Source organism: Cygnus atratus, chromosome 20, assembly GCF_013377495.2.
Source record: "Cygnus atratus isolate AKBS03 ecotype Queensland, Australia chromosome 20, CAtr_DNAZoo_HiC_assembly, whole genome shotgun sequence".
Classification (NCBI taxonomy): Eukaryota; Metazoa; Chordata; class Aves; order Anseriformes; family Anatidae; genus Cygnus; species Cygnus atratus.
The window spans coordinates 590386-613016 of NC_066381.1; the positions used below are offsets into that span (position 1 = coordinate 590386).

The 22631-nt window shown below is 46.9% G+C and overlaps 1 protein-coding gene across 1 annotated transcript; it reads right to left on the reverse strand.

Moving 5' to 3' along the window:
* Nucleotides 1-500: 500 nt before the first annotated feature.
* LOC118254112 (myeloperoxidase-like) lies at nt 501-19890 on the reverse strand. The gene is made up of 13 exons (XM_050714809.1): nt 19815-19890; nt 18304-18397; nt 17128-17303; nt 15828-15951; nt 14816-14945; nt 13452-13658; nt 12120-12435; nt 9641-9801; nt 7584-7830; nt 7025-7195; nt 4608-4845; nt 2656-2879; nt 501-1426 (listed from the first exon to the last, which is right to left on the reverse strand). The coding sequence occupies exons 1-12, from the start codon at nt 19888-19890 to the stop codon at nt 2657-2659; spliced, it is 2163 nt and encodes a 720-aa protein (XP_050570766.1). The 3' UTR covers nt 501-1426; nt 2656.
* Between the last annotated feature and the right edge of the window lie 2741 nt (nt 19891-22631).

The following is a 22631-nucleotide window of genomic DNA, read 5'->3' on the forward strand; positions in this document are numbered from 1 at the left end:
CTCAGCACCATGAGCTTAACCAAGAAACACTGGGCTTCAACCCACTCCTAGGGGATGTTTGCATGTAAGAACCCTTCTGTGTTCAAAACGTGTCCAGGCTTATGTTTGTCAGCCTACACACCTGGGGCATTTCGTCACCCCAGCATCACCCCAGCACCTTGGACAAGTGGTGGCAGAAGTCAGTACCTACACCTCTTCTTTTTCTCTGAGGATCTCACAGGAACTTTTTGCCTTTTGGGAGAGATAAGGAGGAGATTACTTTCAAGTGTTTGTTGGAGCTAAATCCTGCACTGCCCCTTTTTCTGAGGAACACTTTTGTAGTGCTACATGACACAGGATTATGGCTCAGAGACTGCAGCAAGATCTATCTTCCGTCATTAAAAATATATGGGTTCTTCACTTGAATCTGTTTCATTCAATATTTCCAAACTAAACCTACCACCATCCTCCACCTGGCTTTGGTTATTGCACCTTTTACAAAGTGTAAAGAAAGTCTTGGCCTCAGCTCAAAATTGCAATTTATTGATCAGCTACAGTAGCACAGCAAATAAGAGAGGAAGGAGAAAGAAATTTTGATTCCTTTCGGGAAAAGCTATTGAAGGGAGAAACTAGATTAGGTCTTACTTTCTTGTACTTCAGACTGATCCTGTCTTTGCTAGGACATATCCCATCACCTCCACAGCCCAGGGGTAAGTCATTCTGGCTCATGCCAGGCTGCAGAACAATTTATCAGAGTTTTCCATCATGCTGTGTGATGCCTTAAGCATTCTGGATGAGGGGCAGGTACTGATGAGAGAACAGCTTTTTTCCATGTGGACAATTTCTTGGTTCCATATCCAACAAAAGCAGGAACAGAGGGTTTTTAACAAGTCTGTTTGGGGTGCATGAAAGCTATTGCTGCTTCACTGAAATTACTAGATTTTTCTCTGGAAACTGAAGCATGTACATCTTAGAAATAAAAATAAAATGGTAATAATAATAATAAAGAGAGCAAAAATATGCAACCTATTCCAATGCCCCAGTGCCTTTCTGTGTAGACTGGAAACTTTGTGCTATTTCACATGAAAGGAGTGTACAAAACCTGTCTTTTGACAGTAAAGCTTACTGGGACCCAGTGTAAGTGAAATTGCCTGAGCAAGCAGTATGTTTGGGAGTGAGTCTCTTGATTACTCATTTTCTTTTGCTTTGTGATATTGAGTAATTTGCACAGATCTGGAACATCTTTTCATGAAGTTTTTTAACACTGGATTCCATCTCACTTGAAAGGCTTCGTGCAAACTAAATTGAGTCAAGCCCAAACATTTCAGGCAGGAAAAACATAGACATAGGGATAAAAAAATACAAAAAAAATAAATCTCAGCAGCTTCTTCAAATCCAAGCTTCTGGGGAATCCTCAGTGTTCAACATTAAGAATCATGTGGTTCTTCTACAGGAGATAAAAAACAATGTGTTAACAGATCAGAAAAGGACATGCCATAACTCCCTGTTGTCTTGTATGATTTATTGCATAGGTTAAGCTGGAAAAGTGGGACCAATAACTCTGGTACTAGCTCTGCTCTGGGCAGGAGATCTAGAGGGCTCTAGAGACCTCTGGAGATCCCTGCCTGCATACAGCTTTCTGCAGTCCTCCAAGCCTTACTTTTCTGGTACCAAGAAAGTGGCATTTATGGCTTCACCTTGTCACACTTTCAATCTGATAATCCCATAGCCCTTTGGAGAATGTAACTAAACAGCCTCAAAGGAATTGGAAGCTGTCTGCAGCTGGAGTTGTCTGAGCTCTTAATGATTGCTTCTAGTTGCAGTGATTTGCTCCTTCTCACAGCTATCAGCATGACAGCATGGCAGGGCCTGACTCTCAGAGCAAGGGAAAGATGATGTTTAATGAGGAAAAGGCCCTAATGAACTGGAGCAGCCCACTTTTCCCAGGGGAAAGCTGCTCTTGCCTGCATCCACTTCCTGGAGATTTCAGAGATCATTTTGGAAGGAAAGTATTAAACCTCAAGAACTTTAAAATTTTAAAGCAAGAACTGAAGGCAGCTGAAGGAAATACCAGAAATATGGGCAAAATCTTTCTTAGCAGAAATCAAACTCCACAAACTGGTCCATATTGTGGGAATCTCTTTTCAAGTGCAGAGATGGTTTTTGTATGACCTGGATGTGCTGACAGCATTCTCAGAGATGGGCAGAAGGCAGATCTGGACAGATCTGGACAGAAAGACGAGCTGGATGGAAAAAAATGTGTGTATACCAACAACAGAGATAAACTCAAAAAACTGAATAAGAAAAATCCCAGGGATATAAAGCTAGCTTCACCTTGCAATGCTGATGCTGGAAAATCTGTGCCAGAGGAACTACTCCCAGTGGACTTGATGGAATGACATATCTAAACACATGCTAGGTATGTACCTGGCACATATCTTCAGGCCTGTGATAGACAGCTCTGTTTAAGAGCCTGGGTGTCTGGTGCAGTGCTCTTTGACTGCCCTAATATGTCAACAGCCATTTCATGGTAGTCTCAGGAGTATTTTGGTAAGCTAGTTTTCTGTGTAATGCAGACTGCATTGCTTAGACACTTAAAGACCTCTAAAACCTGAGCTTAGCCCAGTTATATCACCTGCTTTCAAACAGGAACTGTCTGCTGCTTCAGGTTTATACCTTACTCTGTACTTTCCTCCATCTTCTTTGACTTCCAGGCTCTGAGGTCCAGCTTTGGGATCTGGTTGCAGCTCACAAAGGAGTGAGGATAGCTGTTGGCCTGGAAGATATTTCTTGACACTTTAGAGATGTGGGTGTTATCACATATTATTCGTGACAAGGAGATTTTAGCCAGTGAACTGCGCTGCCGAGGAGTGAAAACTCCTTTATTCTCCCACCAAAACCTGCAGGAGACAGAAAATGACACTATAGATTTTTCCCTTCTGTCTTCTTCCTATTCCTGCAAAATTATTTCCCATTAACACCAATAACGCTTTTTTTTTTCTTTTTTTTTTCCCCCCACTAAGACCAAATTAAAATTTCTGGTGTTTAAGTTAAATGCTCTGTCTCACCTGCTGAGTAATTTGAATTGCCTTTCTGCCATGTAAATAAAACAAATACACAGTTGAATTAAAGCCTAGCCCTGTGTTCCTTCAACTGAGGCACAAACTCCCTCTTTCAAATAGAAAATTCATCACAAACTCAACACAGACTGTGATCACATCTACACGATTGCCATGGTGGGAACAGTCCTCTAATTACTCTCTTTAAAAAAATTGTTTCGTGTATTCCTGCCTTATGAATAGGATCTCTAGATGTGCAGTAGACTGTTTGCCTTTAAGCTCCTAACACTGTGTTTTGAGCTTGTAAGTCTTTCTAGGTAGGTACCTGGCAGAAAAGTTTCCCAGAAACAGGTATCATGATCCCATTTTCAGACAATGTTGTTAAACAGTGCAAGAACCCTGCTTCAGAAAGGACTGGGAAATGTACCTTGAAATGGGATGTGTAACTAACTCCTGCACCTGATGTCCCTTAGCAACTTCAAGGAGGAGGTGGCAGAGGACCTCAGGTATTTTGAAAGCCCAACACTGCTCAAATGATTTTCGTTGGCAAGCAAACCCCAGTCCACCCATCTCCTGGTGCAAACTAAGCCTAAACTGCTACATGCCCATGAGAGTACATCTCAGAACTGGGTTGGAATGGACAAACAGTGAAAAGTCATCTCTAAGACCTCCAACAGATGCAGATGACGCTGCAGTGGTGCAAGGTTGTGTTCTGTAGTCACAGGGTATGTGAAGGTGACAGATGTTTGACTTTTGCAGGGCACAGCTCTGAAGAAGCAGCCTATCTGTCCCAGCAGAGAAGGATCAGGGATGCTGACAGTGCCAAGCAGGCAGTGAACCTTAGCTGGGACTTGGTGAGAACCAAAAGAACAATTAGTCTACTTTACTCCCTTCAAAGCCTGACAGTGTGTTAGTCCCTCAGTAACATCCCTTAGCATGCAGGCAATTTTTCAAAAACCACCCAAAGTGTTATCCACCCCATCAGCAGACACTGAACATCTACAGTACTGTCAGCGTGAGCTACATAGGCTGACTAAACCTGGAAGCTTGTTTCTAGTTGGTGAAGGCAATGCATCTGGAGCCTGGTTTTCCCATCCTTAAAACTGTACTCGTTTTTCTTGTTAAGGTACTTATATGTTTCCCTTTGCTTGAGCAAGTGGGTGTTTGAACACGTAGTAATGTAGGCCTCCTTAAAACAACTTGTCTGAATGCAGCAAAAGAGCTCAAACGTTACCACTGTGTTTGAACCATCAGCATGGAAAAAGTCAATACAATTTGCAAAATTAGTGATAGACAGTGAACAGGCAGAGGGCCAAAACACTTGGCTGGGAAGGGATCTCAGCCTAGGATCTCAACCTAGGGATGATAGATCTAGACAGGGAATAAGAACATCACTAGAAAGGGAAAACAAACAAACAAACAAACAAAAAACAAACTCATTGTGAGGAGCAATGAAAAAAAATATTAACCAAACAACTGGAAGCAGTTTCCAAATCTCCATTAGGAAATCTGCACAAACTCCAGTCTCACTCTGTCCTCTGGGGTTTGCATACCCATCTCCTCTCTTACCTGTCCCCATCACGTATCTTCCTGAACTGGGTGCCAATTAGACAAGCCATGAGAGGACCAACTCTTCCACCTTTCACAAAGGGCTCTGCAAGCGCCCCAATCCAAATGTCAATATTCTTTGGTGTCCCATACAGCTGCATGAATTTCTTTGCCAGACTGTGATTCTTCAATACTCGAGCAAGTGACTTCAAACCACGAGGTTTTGAGAGCCTACAGAATTGTCTCCAGGAGATATAACCTGCAAGTAGTCGAGTATCACAGCAAAGAGCAGTCAACAACGTTTTCCCTTTTTGGAAAGATTTTTTCTCTCTTTCCCGTACCCTGGGCACAGGTAGGTTCCCATTATGTTGAAAACCTTTTCCTAAATTCTTCTATATTTCTATTAATGCTATTGCCTTTCCATTGCTTTAGGGTCATTTTGTCCTGCCTGGCATTTTCATGCTATTTGTGGATGTCTTTGCAAGTGATCCCTGCCAGCCGGAGTTTCTCTACCACTATCCAGCACCATTTTGCTGTTTCACCGAGTGGCAAGGCAGATCCCCATGCAGGCTCCAGAGCCATGGTATATCCTGAACAATCTCATGAAGATGTGACAGAGGAGCTATGGGAGACCCATGCCCTGCTGAAGCTGCAGCAGATTGCCAGAGGAGTGACCCCAAAGCATTTCCAATAGCAAAGGAGACCTATGTTCAGGCACCTGATCCTGTGTGCTATGACTGCTCCTACCTATCTGCTCTGGATACCCAGATGAAGGGGCTGGGCATGCCAAATTACAGCCTAATTTTCACTGTGGCCCAGCAACATTAAGGGAGCTCAGTGAGCAGACAATGTCAGAGATCTTCAGAAAAACAGGAGAAATGTCCTCACAAAACTTATTGATGTTGCTTTCTTTGAAAGTGAATCTAGATAATATGTTGATGCTACCTCTCTGTACAATAGGACAGTGGCCAAGTACTTCCCCACAGGTGGTCTCACATACATTTATGTCTAGCCACCCAGACAAGCCATTCCACACTGCAAATAGAGCTCATAAGGCAAGCTACTATGGGTGGAAGAGGGACACTGTACATTGCCAGCTGTACTAAATTTTGTTTACAGCAAATAGCTGGAAATTCACTAGACCACAACTGGAAGATAATCTTGCATCTTGTTGGACTGGGCACATAAACAGCAAAAGGCAGTCTCGATTCAGTCCTCTCTCTATCTTATCAAATGACTGCTTAAGTAAAAGAAAAGTCTATGGAGAACTAATGCATTCTGCTACCTGCCAGCCCAGTGAACTGCTGGGTACAGAGGGGAGAATGATGCTGCAGCATACATTTCAGCTGTAAGCAGGATGTCTAAAAGCTGGTGAGAATTCAGAGAAAAAGATACAACATATGGTACCACTATCAAACAATTCAAGGAGCCCACATACTACTATATCAGAAAAAGAATCAGGAAGCTTTTTTGATGTTGCTATATCATCACCACTTTCATAGTTTAGAAATACATTTCAGCTCCACTGCAGTAGATCAGCAGACAAAACTAGAAATTTGGGATTTGGTTTCAGATGAGGTTCTGTACAGCAGTAGTCCCAGAGCCAGAATGGAACATCAAAACCTACTGTTGATAAAAAGGCAGAGCAATCCTGTGACCAGACCATACACCTGCATGCATTGCAAAGCCTCTGTCTGGGCTTAAAACATGTGAATATGGCATTCTTCATCACAGTTTCAAAGGGAGCTGTATTACAGTTCCCAGGATGTTACTGACACAGCAGCTCCAGGCACTTACGTCAGCCTAATAACAGTGTTAGGCAATGGCACACCCTTGATTCTGTTGTCAAGTCCTATCAACAATCTATTTCTCAAGACTATCTTGCAATGTCTTTACACTGGTTTTGCATTTTGCAGCTCCCTGTGAGTGGTTTTGACATGCTTTTTTTTTTTTTTTTTTTTTTCTGGGACACTATTTTTGTAGCGAAAATATGATGAGATTTTTTTTTTTCACATATATGGTCTTCTGGGGCTGTGCTGGACCTATACAAATGTCTGAAGAGAAGCCATGGGGGCTTCTGGCCCAAATTCTGCTAATGATTCTTGCAGACTCTTGATGAACCACTTTCATAATTTTGGCATTTAAACAACAACATAAATGCATCAGATACTGAATGCTTGACTCTGTGCAATGCTAAGTGTACTTGTGGTTGTGTGCCTCCATGTGTCTTCTCCAGCTCCAGCCAGGCTCTGACTTCATTGCACAACCTGCAGCCTACTTATCGATGGTAGTACAGAAAAGATTAAAAGGTTTGGAAAAGTCCTCTGAGACAAGTTTCAGCCAAGCATGGGCTGGAGATGTTTCTCAATGTTCGATCACAAAATTGCCTGATTTTCACTTGTTCTCCTTTGGCAGCTCTGCTGCCACAGCCAGCTTACCTGGAAGGCCATGATCTCTGCAACGCTGCATGTTAAGTGCAGGCAAATCAAACCCAATCCTTTCAACCTGCTCAAAGAGCCGATCCCGGAGTTCATCCACAACCATTTGTTTCTGTGTCATCAGCTTGGCCTTACTGGCCATCAGGTTCCGCAGGAAGGGATCGATACCGCCTGCAACAGTTACACAGCAACTTGTGAGCAGCATAGGGTGAAAAGTGTGTGTGAAAGAGGCTCCAGAGGTCTGAATAAAGCTTGTATTTAATTATAAGCTTCTAGTACAGGAGAATCAGTTTTCCTGCACATAAAGCATTAGAAAGAAAATATTTTGAATGTTCTTAGAAACTACAACAATTAAGCAATCAGACTGCATACATCATAATAAGATGGGCCACATCTGACTGCAGAGAACAGCTATGTTGGGAAAACTACTCTGTCTGGTAGTAAAGACGATTTAATACATTTAATGCAAGCTGCTTTTAAGTTTGACCGATGCAGGAGCTTATCCAGAGAGGGCCAAATGAAGTAAAGGTACACCCAAGACATGCATGAAAGGCTTTACCTTCTTTCACAATCCTCCAGACACCAAAAAAGGTTTTGCTGAGTTGCAGTTTGGGATTTATGGGCTTATAATTTTGGTTTAATCGGCCCACAGATGGGGGAATTGAAGCATGAGCAAAACGGAAAGCCAGAGTGAAGACATTGGATATGCGAGGATCCACAGCCTCGTTGTAGCCTTGGTAGCAAGGAATCCATTTCTGTAAACTTGTTCCCAGCAAAAGAGGCAGGTAGTCCCTGTAGGTTATAATCTAAGGAGAAACAAGGGAAGTGTGAATCATTAATTGCTTAACCATCAGTTTCCTTGGAAACAAAGTAATGGGAGAGCTGTTGCTTACACCTTAAACTGGAGCTGTCAGACTGATCTTCTCTGATGCTATTTCTGTAGGAGATTTTGCTAACACAAGATGCAGAGCAGAGACTCCCCAGGGACAACTTTCCTTTCACCTCATCAGACCTTGACCCAAGTGCTCTGGCAGTCTGTTGAGGATCGTTTCTGACACTGTTGAGTGACAATTGTATTTCTAAAGCTCTGTAGCCTCGGTTCAAAACAGCTTTTGCACCTGGCCATTGCCCCATGCCACTGGCAGTGCAGCTCCAGGCACAGGCACAGGCACAGGCACTGCAGGCTGCTGCTCCAGCCATGTGCAGGGATCTCTGCACCCTCTAGCACTGACAAGGGCATGAAAATGCAAAGCTTCATAACAGCTTCAGCAACGTCAGGAAGCACAGACACTGCTGATGCCTGACCCATGCTCAGCCTTTGTGTGTAATGCACTGGGATTCTCTGCCTGTTGGTGCTGGTGCTCAGGTGTCCTCAGACATGGTCCTCACCTCTAGCCTTACATCTTGACAGATGAGAGCAGGATGAAAGCTAGCATTGCCTGCCACAACCTCTCAAATATTCCCTCTTGGAACTATAGGTAGAGCCCATTTCCAGCAGCCATGTAGAACTGCATGTCCTCTTCCCTCCCATATTACATGCTTCAGATGAGAGAAAAGATCTATGGTGGTGACACAGATGATATCACCTCCCATGAGCAGCTGTTAGTCCTCTCAGAGCAGAGGTTTCCAGCCCTGGCTTCCTGTCTCTTTGGGTTATTGAGGAAGCTGAAGCATACAACTCAAAAAATCAAATTCTTTGTCAGGAGATGTCTTAATTGACTGAGAATTGCAAGAAAATTAAACCATTGATCTAAACATGATGAAAGAGGCAATGCTTCTAAAGCAATTGTTTAAATCTCTCCACATTGGCCTATTCAATATTTGTTTATTCAACACTATCATAATATGTAATTTTGACAGTTTTAAAAACTTAAACCTTTTGATATTACTGAAAGAATTTGCCAAGCCAACTCAGAAAATACATTTCCAATTAGATATGACTAAGCACTGTCTTTGGTAACCCTGTGTCTTCTTCTGTCATAGGAGCCAGCCTTTTCTGCCAGATGTGAAACTTCATCTGTTTTTGAAGCTGGTCCTGCTCTGAACTGGAGGCTGGACTAGAGACACTGACAGATCCCATCCAAGCACAGAAGTATTTCTGCGACCCTAGCATCTCAGTCAGGGGAAAATCTGTAGTGTAGCATGGACCCAAGCATCTCTGCTCTAAAACCATAAGGACAACAGAATGTCACGGCTGGTTGCACCCACCAGCACATGGGGCTTCTTGAGAGGATCAGACTTACAACCCAGAGGAATTTCAATCCAAATCTCCAATAGCATTATTATCCTGCACAAAATACTGGGAAAACTTTTCCTCTGACTTTTCTATCCTCATGTTCATCAAACAAAAATGTGCAGTTAAAAACACATCAGACAATTCAGAAATGTAACAGTAGAGGAACATCAAAGATTCAGGGAGACCCCCTCTGCACATGTTATTTCAGGTATCTCTGGGTGGTTTTACTTTAGACTAAAGGAGTTAGTGAAAAGCATTTGATTATTTGCACCCCAAAACACTGCACCCTATGGAAACCCCACACTAGCAATCCCACCATATTAACTCTGTGAGGCTGCAAGACAAGGCAGCAGAGCTGGGGTGTGACATGGTGGCTGTACCTGGATCATGGCACCCACAATCTTCCGTGCCTCCTGGTAGAGCTTCTCTCCATTCCAGTGTGGATTTAATCTCTTCAGTCCTCTAGCCAGGCGGTTGTGCTCCCGCACAAAAAGCGTGTGCATGCACGCCAGCTCCAGCATCTCATTTGCTCGAGAGTCACCTATGAGTATCACAAGAGTGCTCAATTTTACTGCCAGTGTCCTATGTGTGCCTGGCTGCTTCACACTGGGAGAAAGCAAACATCCTGCTTTGAACCATGCACAGAGAGCTTTTTAGGTGTCTCAATATCTGCATCATAAAGAAGATGGATAAGAACCACACACAAGGAGAAGGAACAGTCCTGAGGACCAAACAGCTCTGGTGAAAAGCCATTTCCTGCCAAAGCAGCAATAGTCAAGATGAGCATGGTTGTGCCCATTTTTTGGTTTAAAAAAAAAAAAAAGTCTAAGAGAGGTAACTTAAGGCGTTAAATACAAGTAGGCCTCCTCCAGGCTCCTATATCAGAGCAATAGTCTCAGAGCTCAAGACAGAAATGAAAATGGGCAGAGGGAAGTCAGGACAGCCAAAGGAGCTTTGTAAGTCAGAAGGCATCCTTCGAACCAGCTGAAACCATGGCCAAGGCATGAAGACAGTCACAATCAAGCTCTCAGAAAACTAAAAGTAAAAGCAAAATGAGTCACAACTTGAAGGAATAAATTACAAAAGGCATCACAATGAAATATTAAATCCTTCTTCAAATGTCTAGAGCAGGAAACCTGAAAGCAAGCAGGTGATGAGAGTATAAAGAAGCACTCAGAGAAGAGTAAATGCATAGTGTTTAGTCCCCTAGATCCATAGTAAATACAGGGATTTGCTCATGCACTCAGCACAGAGCCCTTTTCATTAACTATCAAAGACTGTCTGTAAGAGGCTACGGAAGAAGAGACAAAACAAGCACTGTGAGGTTTCCTCCAGCAGACGGCATCCACTCAGGGCTTCCAAAGGAACTCCAAGAATGAAATCGCTGAACCCTGTTAAGTAACAGCACATGTACAGCTGCCTCAGTTCTCAGGGACCGGAAAATTCACAAATAAGACACTGAATTTTCAAAGGAGTTTGTGGGGAGCTGCAAGGAGCCTCTGAGTAAGCCTGAACCCCGTCACTATAATTTTGTTGATGTCCATGTACCCAGCTATGTAACAGAAACTGCTCAGGCAGCCCAGAGGTGCTTGAGATGGGAAGCCCACACCAGGAAGCACCTGATGCACCTGCCTGCTCTGCTCCCCACTGGGCATCTGCCACAGGCCCTGCAGGGTCCTCACTGAGGACCTGCACAGAATTGGGGAAGCAGCTGGAGACATGGAGCCATGGATGGGAGAGATAGGCAGCTGTGAGAGGCCAAGGGAAACAGAAAACACCAAGAACTTGAAAGGAGGGACCTGGAGGATGACACCAAGCAGAGCTCTCCCACTGGTCCTATCACCTTGGATGTATCACCAAGGTGTACAAGGATGTTGTTCAGAGCAGCCTAGGCCAGATGTGCAGGGGGCAAGGGAACAGAAATCAGCTCCACAGCTGATGAGATCTGTCATGCCCTCAGGTGCCATGAGTGTGGCCAGAGCCATCAAGCGTTAGACAGGAGGTCCTGCTGGCCCAAAGGAAGGACCAAGGGGTGAGAAACTTTCCTCTGTGGGTTCTCACACACTTGTAGCAGCACCCTGCTCCTCACTAGCAGGAGCCAGGGAGAAGGGAGCACTGCTCAGGGCCTTGGGAAATGAAATATATTGGCCTCCATGTGCTGGGAACAGGACAAGCAGCAAGCAGCAGCAGATGGAAGGTCCTGGCTCTGCACAGGACAAAAGGATTTAGCTTGGGTTGAAGAAATGGTCAAGAGGATGCCAAAAGGGTGACAAATGGAGCAGGAGATTGTGTCGATGGGTAAAGGTGTGTGCTGCCAGCATGCTGCCAGTGCACCCCCAGCCTTCTTGGTGGCGGGGTCACCTCAGTCTGCAATCAGTCCTCTTGTCAGTCCAACTGGGATCTGAGCTTCTGTCAGTGCAGCAGCACGAGCAAATATTTCTTGGTGGTGACCCAGCCCAGCACAAACATACCTGTATCTATCAAGCATGGACAAGCCAATGCATCCCAGCCAGTCTGCTACTGCTGCGTTCACTTGGCTCCATCCAGGAGCTGCATGGGGCCCTGGGTGCACCATGGCACCCATGGCAGCACTGTGTCCCTGCTGGCTCTACTCCAGGGCAGGGCTGCTGAGCACAGATGGAGAATCCTCACAGCAGGGATATGGTCACAAGAAAGACTCAGGAAGTGAAGAGCTTTCTCCTACCTGCCTGCCTCAGTCATTCACCAAGTTTTGCTATGCTCCCTTTTCTACTTAAATACAAGAAACAAGCAATTAAAGAAGTGAATCAGAGCTGGTGGAATTGTTCACTCTAGATTTCAAGGCTAGAGAACCTACAAGGGTTTCAACAGCCAACTTACCTGCAAGAAAGCATGGAATTTTAGCTCCCTTGCTGACCATGAGACAGGGGTCCTTTGACATGTAGTCAAAGGGCATATATGCCATGCCCCTGTCAGTGAAATTCCGATTAACAGCCAGCAAGCCCAGCTGGTTGGTCTGATCCCTCAGCTTGTTGGCCAAAGGCACCTCACTGCCGTACACCACACTGCCATCAAGAAAGGAGGTGAGCGCGTTGATCTGTTCTCGAATTGCTTTGCCACCGTCACAAGCAGGAGCTGAGCGAATGAATGGGAGGCAATCTCTGGTGTTTTTAACTCGTGGGTCATTGGGTGGGATCTGAAGAAAGACAAGGGAATAATTCATCATCATTTCAGGGGTGCAGAAACTCTGCACTGTGATACTACAACCATAAGAAAAGCCAGGCAGGAGTGATTTCAGAGGCACCTTTCATGGTAGACAGTGTTGACACTGGTCCAAAATCCCACCTATGAAGGGTCAGACAGACAGCAGAGATGCTTTTTTTAGGAGTTCCAAATATGTAAGAAAGCCTGGAGGTGCCTGAATATCCACAAAGAAAGTCCCATGGATACCTAAACTTCTTCCCCTGGGTAAATACATATCAGATCAAATCTTGGAAGCTCGGGTGTTCCTATCTTATATTGCAGTCTAATGTCCGTATCTACTCCAAATTGTGGACAGTTGCCATCCAGCACTTGTAACACTGGCTGTGTTCTCAAATGCACATGTGGCAAATACTCAGTGATGCCCCAACCCTTCACAGTTTTCCTTGGGAGGAAATATGGGTATGCGAGCGAGCCAGAGCTGCAATACATCCCGAAAATAAGGAGAGTAGTGCTGCAGGGTGGACTTGTGCTTACTGGAGCAGAGACTGCAATGTGGCTGTTGAGTTTTCTAGCTCAAAGCCTTAGCCACTGCTGAGAGGTGCTTGCCACTTCCTCATTCCAGACACTATGAAGCAGTTAAACCATCAAATGGGCATTTTCCAGGGTACCAATGGGACATTAACACCCACCAAATCCTATCTCTGACACACTTACTATAACCCAGGCACCGTCCATGTTGTCTTTGCATTATACCACCGAAATAACTCCATATTCTTGAAGGAGATGGGGTTAAAGGTTGGAAACAGGGGAAAGGCTGTGGATGTGCTTACATCTGGGGACAGCTCCTTGGAGCAAGCACCGCCACCTCAGAAAGAGTGGTCTGTCTCCCTTGGCCTGCTCTGTGAGGCTGTTCCTTGGTGGCCAGGACAGGGAGAGCAACCAGCACCTCCTGATCGGAGGACCAATACCCTGTCCCCAGCTTCCCTGCAAGAGGCAGGCTGGCTGTACCTTGATGGGAAAGCAGGGGGGCTGCTTGGCACAGCTGGTGTGACAATCCACTTTGCCACTGAAGGTGACTCTGGCTGGGGTTTCAGGACTGAAATCAAGGTCATGGTCAATAAACTGACCCCACTGCATGAACATGAGTGATCGCTGCTGGTCCAGCTTGAGCTGCCCAGGGGGGAAACGGACGATCTCATTTGACACCTTTCGAACCTGCACAGGATGAAGGCAGAACATGTGCATTAGGAAATGGCTATAGGAATGGGTGAATCTGTAGGGTTGTCAACAAAAATCACAAGGAATGATTCCTCATATGTCACATTAAAAAAAAAAAAAAAAAAAAAAAAAACAAGCCTCTGGACTGGAAGGAATTACAGAGAGCCCTCTTTGCTGAGCATTGTACTCTTGAATCTAGCCAGGTTTCTGAGCTTCTAGGCAAAGAGCATCCCTTAATGGACATATGGAAGCGGCTAAGAAAGAGCCATACTCTGGTTCTTAGACTGGGAAAGGGAGGCAAAATTTTTTCAAATATTGCTTTGAAATAGAAGTGTAAGGGAAAAAAGTATTTAGGAATTTCTGAAAGTTTTCTTGGTAAATTCCCTCTGGTTACTAGCACATGTATAATCCTTCACAGTGCAAATGCTCCTTGGTCAGGTACACTTCTCCCATAGGCAGGATACTCTCCCAAACCCTTTTTCTTTTCTTCTGGTCTGTCCCCTATCACCATTTCTCCACCAGCTCTTCCTTCAGTTATTACTGCAGAAAAAGTGGTAAAAACTGCTGCAGCCCTCATAACATGCTTTAGAGCAGAGTTAGGAAGCACAAGGAACCATGACTATAAGGCACACAACATGGAAAATCTTTGCTCCTCATTACTGCTGGTGGTGCACCAAGCTCAAGTGACCTGAAACCATCTCCCCTCCAGGTGCCACCAGAACCACACACACATATCCCTCACTGATCACTCACCCATGGGTGCACAAACAGAATTTATAGCTCAATGTCTTTTATTCCTGAGATTCTCTTGCTCATTTTATTCTCTGACATACTGCTTTTCAGGAGACAATTCAAGAGATGAACAACTTCCACAACACAAATCAAAAAAAAAGCTGAGTCAGACCTTAAAGTAAATTATATTGGCTTAAATGCACTTGAGTTAAAAGAAAGCATCATGCAGGTCTTTCTTTGTTTCTTCTGCAGTAATCAGATTAATTTTCCTTTGCTTCTCATCCAAGCATGGGAGTGAGAAAGCATTTCCGTTAGGTCACCATGGAGATTCTCATATAGTCAGATGACACCTGAAGTAGGTGAATTTATCTTCCTGCCTCCTGATCACCACGATGCTAACTAGCGGACTTGTAAGGACTTACCAGTGGAAAGGGGAATCCAGAGGAACGCTTTTTTTCTGTCCACCCATGGGGAACTGACACACCATCTTCATAGTCTGCTGGCAACCATCTGGCCAGGGCTCTGTTTGAAGCTCCTAGTAATGGGTTTTTCCTGCACCAGTGAATGGAAGAATGGCAAAATATTAGTGGCATTAGGTCTGGCTCAGGTCTGATGGACCCATCGTTATCCCAGATCCTAGGTCTCCCTCCCAAATGAAGCCACCACCTTCTGAAAATGGAAGGACACAGCTAGCTCTCTCCCTGTTTCTTACACAGACATCTGAAGGCAAAGTCATCCTCTAGGCAGGCAGACCTGTCTGAATTCCTTTCTCCTCCCAAGAAAGGGGAGACACAGCTTTTTATGGCCAAAGTGTTTTATGGCCACAGCTCCCAGGACATGCTCTGCCTAGCAGGTGCTTGGCAACAGGGGAGGGTTGGGGAATATTCCTGTGCTGTTCTTTTGAAAATACTCCACTGTTTGCCATAGTTTCCCCTTCACTAAGAAAGCTCCGTAAGTACTAAGAAATAGTTTCTACATTCCATATTACAGTCATGTCCATCCATATGCCCATGGGACCTGCACAAGGTGCTCACACCCAGCCTGCGTATCCAGATTTCCTCCTGGGCAGAGACTGGGGCATGCAGATGGCCAGATCATGCCCCATTTCACATGCAGCCAGGTCGTATACCCAGGTGGGAAGCCAGGAAGCACTATGAAACCCTGCAAGGGGGTAGAGCCAGACAAAACCCAGGAGAAAGCAGAAAGAGAAGGGTCAGAATTGTTGGCATTTTGGCCAAAGAGCTCCTTTATGTATGATACCAAGAACCCTTGAAGCAAGGCTGTAATTAAAATCTTTACACATCTAGGAAACAACACTGTGGGCTGTAAAACCCTAAATAAGGCATCCTATATGGATCATCTATGGGTCCATAGGTCTGTTCCTACTGATGGAGGACCCATGCATCCATCCTCCCTTTAACACAGCCCCCTCACCTGTTGTTGCACTTGCCAGTGATCGTTCGGTAGCGGCCAGAAGATTCACAGTTTATTTCCTCATTCTGCTGGTCACATCCGCTTGCTTTGAAAATCATCCCCAGCTGAGCTGGTGTGAGCACATCTGCAAGGTAACCATAAAGGATAAACACACAGGAACACACTGGCTCTGTTGGGTTTGTGGTGCCTCCCTCGCTCAGGAAAAAGTTTCCCTTCTCGTACCTTTGACACCTTCTTTTACCACTGTATCACCCTCTGCTGTAGGAGCACAAGGGGCTCACTGAAGGTCATCCTGCTCAGACCTGTGCTGAGGATGCTCTTTGGAGCAGCAGATTGCTTTTTCTGCTTTGGAAAGCACTAAAACCAGCAAAGCTGTGATCAAATCTTAGATATTATTAAGCCTGTGCAGAAGGGGCATGAGTTTCTATCATTAGCAATCCTTTTCCCTTCCTCTCCCCTTCCTTTTTATCTCCACCATAAATTACTAACAGTTACAGTCATCCAAGCAGTTTGTTACAAATCTTTCCCTTATGGGAGGAACATTCCTCACCACCACCGAACACACACTCAGAGCTGCTCGGAGAAGGCACCCCCGGGTGGCCGGGCAGCACAAGGGGATGCCACTTGCATTTCCACCGCGAAGCTTTCCTCCTGTGTGGGAGGTAAGTGGCTGAGCTCAGCCAGCAGATCCTGCTTGGCCATTGCTGCTAGCACACTTCCCGAGTCCCTTGGAGGTTTCCTAGCCGCTGCTGCCACCAACAGGCTGGGTCGCAGCATGGATTGTCATCATGCGCAGGCTGATGCGGGGTGGCCCTGGCAAGGAGAAAGGCTCCTGGCACGGAGAGGCAGGAGCTGAGCACACCCAGCCCTGTCTCCCTCTTCCCACTCCCACTCATGCTGGAGCAACGTTAGAGCACCCCGTGACTTGCATCTTGGCCTGCCAGTGCTTCCGCAGCAATCAGATTAATTTCCCTTTGCTTTCCCATGAGTTTATCTTTCATCACAAGAGCCCTCCTGTGCCTGCCTCCCTGGGCTGTTTCTCTGTCTGCCCCTAATGTGCCTCCTGCTCTCAGCAAAGTGGTCTTGCCAGGAGGCAAGGACTGCTGCTTCCTGGAGGACATTGCTCCTCAGCGTGGCACGGGGACAGCTCACTCTGCTTTGGTGGGAGGGATCCAAGACCTGACCCCCATAAACCCCTTCTCCTCCCTCTCATAAGCCCCACAGAGCCCTGTTGACCAAGCCCCCTGTCTGTCTGCAGTAGCACTGCTCTGCCTTCCTCCCCGCAAAATGACACGCCGACCTGTGACATTGAAGTCCCCCTTCACGGCCCAGCGTAGCTTCTCCTTGAGAAGGGTCAGGGTGGTTTCCATGTAATCTGCAGCCCGCACGGCAGCCCGAGTCCCTGCCACTGGCTGTTTGAAATATCTCAGAAGCTCTACGGGGGTCAAGACGTCATTCTCCAGGCTCTTCTTTATGCTGCAAGGGAGAATAAAATAACTTCTGCAGGACTGAAATGGGCCAAAGCCATGAGTCCTGCAGGTTGCACACCTGAGCCTCAGGCACCCCAGATCTGCCATGTTACGAGTTGGAATTGCCAACAAAGGCAGAGTCACTTAACACCCTGCACAGCGGCTGGAAGAGGGCAGGCTGCTCCTGCCACCCTCCGCAGAGGAGCAGGGTGGGTGCAGGAAGGAAATCTCTCCAACCTGCCAGAAAACATCAGAGCTCTCAGGTCTTTACATCTTTGAGGCAACCAAACCTCACTCAACTCCTTCTCCAACTAATAAATGCCTGCAGGTGCCTGTCTCCATCCAGAGGTCCCAAGTGTCTCCATGTCACCCTGTCTTAATGCTGCTGGAGCCCTGAAAAGCTCTCAGAAGGAGGGTTCCTAAGCCAGTGAGGGGTTTCCAGCAGATGGCTATAGAAAGAGGAGGTGTATAGGTCAGTCGGAAACCATATGCTCTCACACCATAATGGTAGAAGCTGGAGTCATTAGGACATTTTGTGGTCAGATCCCACAAAATGTCCTAACCACAGTCTATAGTGGTTTGCTTCCTCCATAGGGGGTGAAAAACTACAAATTAGCAGGAGTCTGTGCTGGCTCCAGCCCTCCTCAGGACCTCCCCAAGGGATGAAACGGAGCCAGGCAATATTCAGCAGGGAGGGAGGGCAGGGAGAACACTGTTCCAGCCCTGAATTACACCATGGACTGGAGATGTGGTACAAAATTGGGGGAAGCCAATATGCACAAGGCAGCACTATCAGCTGCAGGATGCAAAGAGCCAGGCCCTCTGCGGGGACCCAGCTGAGGATCTGAGGGTGAGAGCAGGCAGCAAAGGATGGGTGGGGAAACCATATGGGTATACGAACAGGAGACTGGACACCCTCTTGAGGCTGTGACCCTCCAGAATGTGACAGAGGAGACCAGGCCATGGCTCGTGCATATGAGACAGCTGTGCCCAAGCCCGACTCTCACCGGTCGCGTGTGTCCTTGTAGGCTGAATCCACGATCTGCTTGGCTTCAGACACGCTGCTCAGGAGGGATGCATCTGACAGCTCCTTGGACAGATCTCATTAGGGGAAAGGAAAGAACAGAGGTGAGAACACTGTCCCATGCCTACTCACGTCAGAGCTTCCCTGTGCCGCAGTGGGTTTCTCTTTGTGCTGCCAGCACCTGGGGATATCGGTACTGCAGTGCTGGAAGCAATTGCTGCTACTTTCTCTGGAGAGAGAGAGAGACATCTGTGCATGACTACATTCCTCAGGCATGGAAAGGGTCTCTCCGTTGGTGGAGGCTTCAAATAGCCATGTGAGAAATGTAGGCATGATCCTTCCTGTTGCTTTATGGGGGAGAAGTTGCTATTTCTATAAAATATTTTGCAACCCCAATTAATGTCATTTATTTTATTTCTACGCCTACAGCCATAGTTGCCTTCACAGCCTGCACAGATACCTCTGGCTGCCATGTCAAGCAGCTCAGCATTAAAAGCTCTCATTTCCTGTTTTTTCACATCATTGTCTTCATTCCCCAACACTTTTAAACTAGAATGGGTATAGCCACGTTTTCCAACACACCTATGGTGAGTTTGGCTGCTCTCCTGTGGCACCAACTGGCAAAAAAAAGCTCCTATATATCCCTGTGTCTCAAGGCAGATGGATGCTCACCCCGATTTCCCCACTACTTTCCCCAGTCTCCTGCAACCCCCTGCTCTCCTGCCACTCTCATCACTTCCCCTCGTGCTCTGGGGAGCTCCCAAAAATGGACGTGGTCCCCATCATCAGCTGGCTGTGGGTTACAGAGCAGGAGGAGAAGCCCCTGCTATGCTTCCCTGAGTGGGATCATTTTCCTACAGCTTCAGAAATCAACACAAATGGGAAAAAAAATCTCCAGATTCTCCCAAGATTCTTTAAACTGTCTTCCATGACCAACCCAGAGTTCACCTCTTTTTCAATCTTGGAGAGAAAAATTATTGCCTGAACTACCATATGAGATAAATTCAAGGTCTGGCATGTGTTTTCCATAATGATTTAAAATCATGAGTTAACAAGCAGAGGTCTCTACAGGTTTTGGAGGGGTAAATCAGGACTGGAACAGAAATGAGTTCAGTTTTCAGCCTCCCTAAAAAAGACGATGCATGCAGTGATGGAGCTACTACCACTGCAGCCCAGCAGAGCCAAACTGTGCTCCCAGGGGACACTTTGCAAGGCGTGTGGCGTGGGAGGACCTCGGTACTGTGGGGATGGAGCTGTTCTGAGAGCTGACTTCTCCTATAATGTGATTTTAAGAAATCAGATAGGAAATCAACTGATAAACACCTGAAACTGCTGGCACAGTAGGTACAAATTGGCTATGTTTTTTCTGACCTCTCTTTGGGGCTTAGCTGCTTAAAAGAGAATAATTCAGATTCTCCTAGACCTGACTTCATTCTTTTTCCTACTCAGAACATACAAGACCCTGATCTGCAAAACACAAGAACAGAACAATACCATAGGAAGAAGATACATGTGCCTGGAACAGGATGAGGACCACCAGCAACCCTGGGAAGAGGATTTCTGCCTTCATCCCTGCAAAAAAGTGCAAGAAGTGAAGAAAACCGAGAAGCCATGGACCTGGTTATGAGCAGGAAGTCCCCAGCAGCTCCCCCGTGTCTATGCAAAAGCCCAGAAGCAGATGGACAATTATTTCCCCAGCTGTATTTTAAAAACAGACTCAAATCCATTGGAGCAGTTGGAGGACAGCAAGAGAGCCCGGCAGCTGCCCTGAGCATGCAGGGAGTTTGTGCACAGGGTTAGGAGAGCTGCCACTGGCGATTCAGCTGGGGTGGGGGTGGAGAAGAGAGATCAGTCTGCAAGGTCCTCTGCATGCAGAGGTTTGGGATGTTTTGCCCAAAACTGACCCCTCAGCTCCCTCCAGCATGGAGCAAGGCCACTCCAAAGCAATTGGCTCTATCAGAAGCAGAGCCCAGAGCTGTGGGTGCTGCCGATGGAGCATCATTAGGCACCCACCATGGAGCAAGGTAGGTACCCAGCAAAGGTAGCACAGCATTCACCTTAAAATTCAGCATAAAACCCATTCCCCATGGGCGAGCTCCCTGCAACAACAGCAGCATCCTTGCTGGCCTCCAGCTGCACTGGGTGGTGGGGCAGAGAGAGGCTCTGCCAGCCCTGGGGCGAGGTGGGGAAGCTTAGACCTCAGCTGGGCACAGCCCTGGCTCCCCATCCGCAGTGTGGAAGTAAGTGGTCTGTGAAAGCAAAAGCAAGCGTGCATTGGGCCAGGCTCTCACCTGCTGTCTTCTGCTGTCCTCACCACGGCTCCCTCCACGGCCACGCTTTTATCTGTGCCAGGCTGTTATCTGCACCAAGGCTGTTATCTGCAGCAGGCTGTTATCTGTGCCAGGCTATCCGGGCTGACCCACAGGGCTCAGCAACTCTCCGCAGTGCTGCTTCCCACCCCAGCTCCCTATCAGGGGGCTCCTGCGCACCAGGCGAGTAGTTCTGCACACCCAGCTGGACACACAGCCTGATGCTCAAGCAGTGCTTCTGCATGGTTTTGGTGGGGGAGAGACGTAAGTTAGTACTTTGCAATGGTTCGGGAGTCTTGAACTCCCCCCGGGGATGTCCTACAGGGACAGGTGTCCTTTCCCCATGGTGCTCTTTATCCTTTGCTGCTCTTAAAGGTTGAAAAAAAAAGTCTCATAAGTATCAGTGGAGGCACCAGCTGTAAGGAATGTCTGCTTTGCTCATCACTCCCCGTCACACCTCCCTGCCCTGCCCCGTGTTCCTGCTGTGGTGTGGAAAGGCCCATGAACGTCACTCCTAGTGCCCCACACTTCCCTGCACAGGCAGGAACAGAAGGAGGGGGCACCTGGCTGATAGGCTGAACACTCAGCAGGAATGCACCAACCTCCAGTATGCATATCTCAAACTCTGGGTAGCTCACATAGGGGTTTCACCCTTGTCCAAACTGCCATTGTACTCCTGGGAGCTCACCTGGCAAAGCAGCAGCTCTTCCACCATACAAAGCCCCTCTCTTTGTCTGCGTGCACATCCAGCTGATGGACGAATCCTCGCCATCTTACAGCTGTGCTAATGATGCAGGGAAATGGAATACTGCCAGACCAGGCAAACAAGCTGGTGTGTGTAGAAGCAAGGGAGCTGCTCACCAGCACTCATCAGCTCCCCCCTAACTGGGGCTCTGGTTTATTGCAGTTGCACTTCTCCTAACCAGAAACTCCCTGGGTCAGCAGTTGCAGTCTGAGAACGATCAAGTCTCTTCCCATGTTCACCAGGTTAAATGAGCATCTGTTAGCTGAACTCTTCCCTGCATGGGGCCTTCTAGGAACCGCAGTGGTGGTACAGTGCCTCCAGCAGCAGCTCCGCACATGCCTGTGTCCTCAAAGCTGGACTACAGAGGTGGTGCCGTACCCTTAAAGAAAATTTGCAAAGCCAGCTGCCAGCCTTGCAATAAGCCACAGGTGAGGCTACTCTTGGAGCAGTGTCCTGTTCTGCGGTCCCTTGTCTGAGACAGCTTTTGATTAACTGGAGTGAAATCAAAATCTCGTGCACCTAGAGCACAAGACATACAACAAGAGCTGATTTAGCCAGGTTTAGTCAGCTGGGTGGGGAGAAGGCTCAGAAGAACCCCACTGTTGGATTCAGCTGTCTCATGGGAGGATTATAGAGCAGGAGTCTTTTCAGAAGTGCACAGAGAAAGGACAGGAGGCAATGGGCATGTTTGCTGCAAAAGGAATTTCTGTTGGACATAATAAAAACAACCACAAGAGTGGTGCAGCGCTGGGACAGGTCTCAGGAAAGTGGTGGGTTCTCCACCCTCGGTGCTCACTTGGAGAAGACCCTGAGCAGCCTCCCCTGGCCTCAGAGTTAGCCCTGCTGTGGGCAGGGGGTGGGCCAGAGCCTCAGGAGTTGCCCCCACACCACACCACACCATACTTTCCTCTGTGCTCAGGTTGTCAGAGACAGAAGCAAAGTATCTCTCCCTGAGCCAGCACCATCAGCTGCTTGCACAACGAGCGCAGCGCTGCTCTTGTGCGAAGGGGCTGAGCTGGCACCTTGTTGAAGCCATTATCTCTGTGCTTACTCTGCTGTATCATGTAGCTCACTGGTTAGAAGGGGATACGGATTTTTCAAAGGCTAGTGAGACAGTTAGTGCATATCTGTGCTGATAATTGCATTTCACAATAAGGAACTTACTTAATTGCTTTTAAAACTGCTTCAGAAATCCTGACAGTGGGAGGTTTTGAGAGAGGCTTTGTCTCTTCAGCATTCCCTTGCCATGGAGACTGT

What these genes read in the sequence shown, in the direction of transcription:
- LOC118254112 (XM_050714809.1), bottom strand. Translation starts at nt 19,890, where the DNA reads ATGAAGGCAGAAATCCTCTTCCCAGGGTTGCTGGTGGTCCTCATCCTG. An exon ending in ACATGTATCTTCTTCCTATG is followed by an intron (nt 18,398 to 19,814) that starts GTATTGTTCTGT and finishes TCCCCTAATGAG; the next exon opens with ATCTGTCCAAGGAGCTGTCA. An exon ending in GGGGGACTTCAATGTCACAG is followed by an intron (nt 15,952 to 17,127) that starts GTCGGCGTGTCA and finishes GTTACCTTGCAG; the next exon opens with ATGTGCTCACACCAGCTCAG.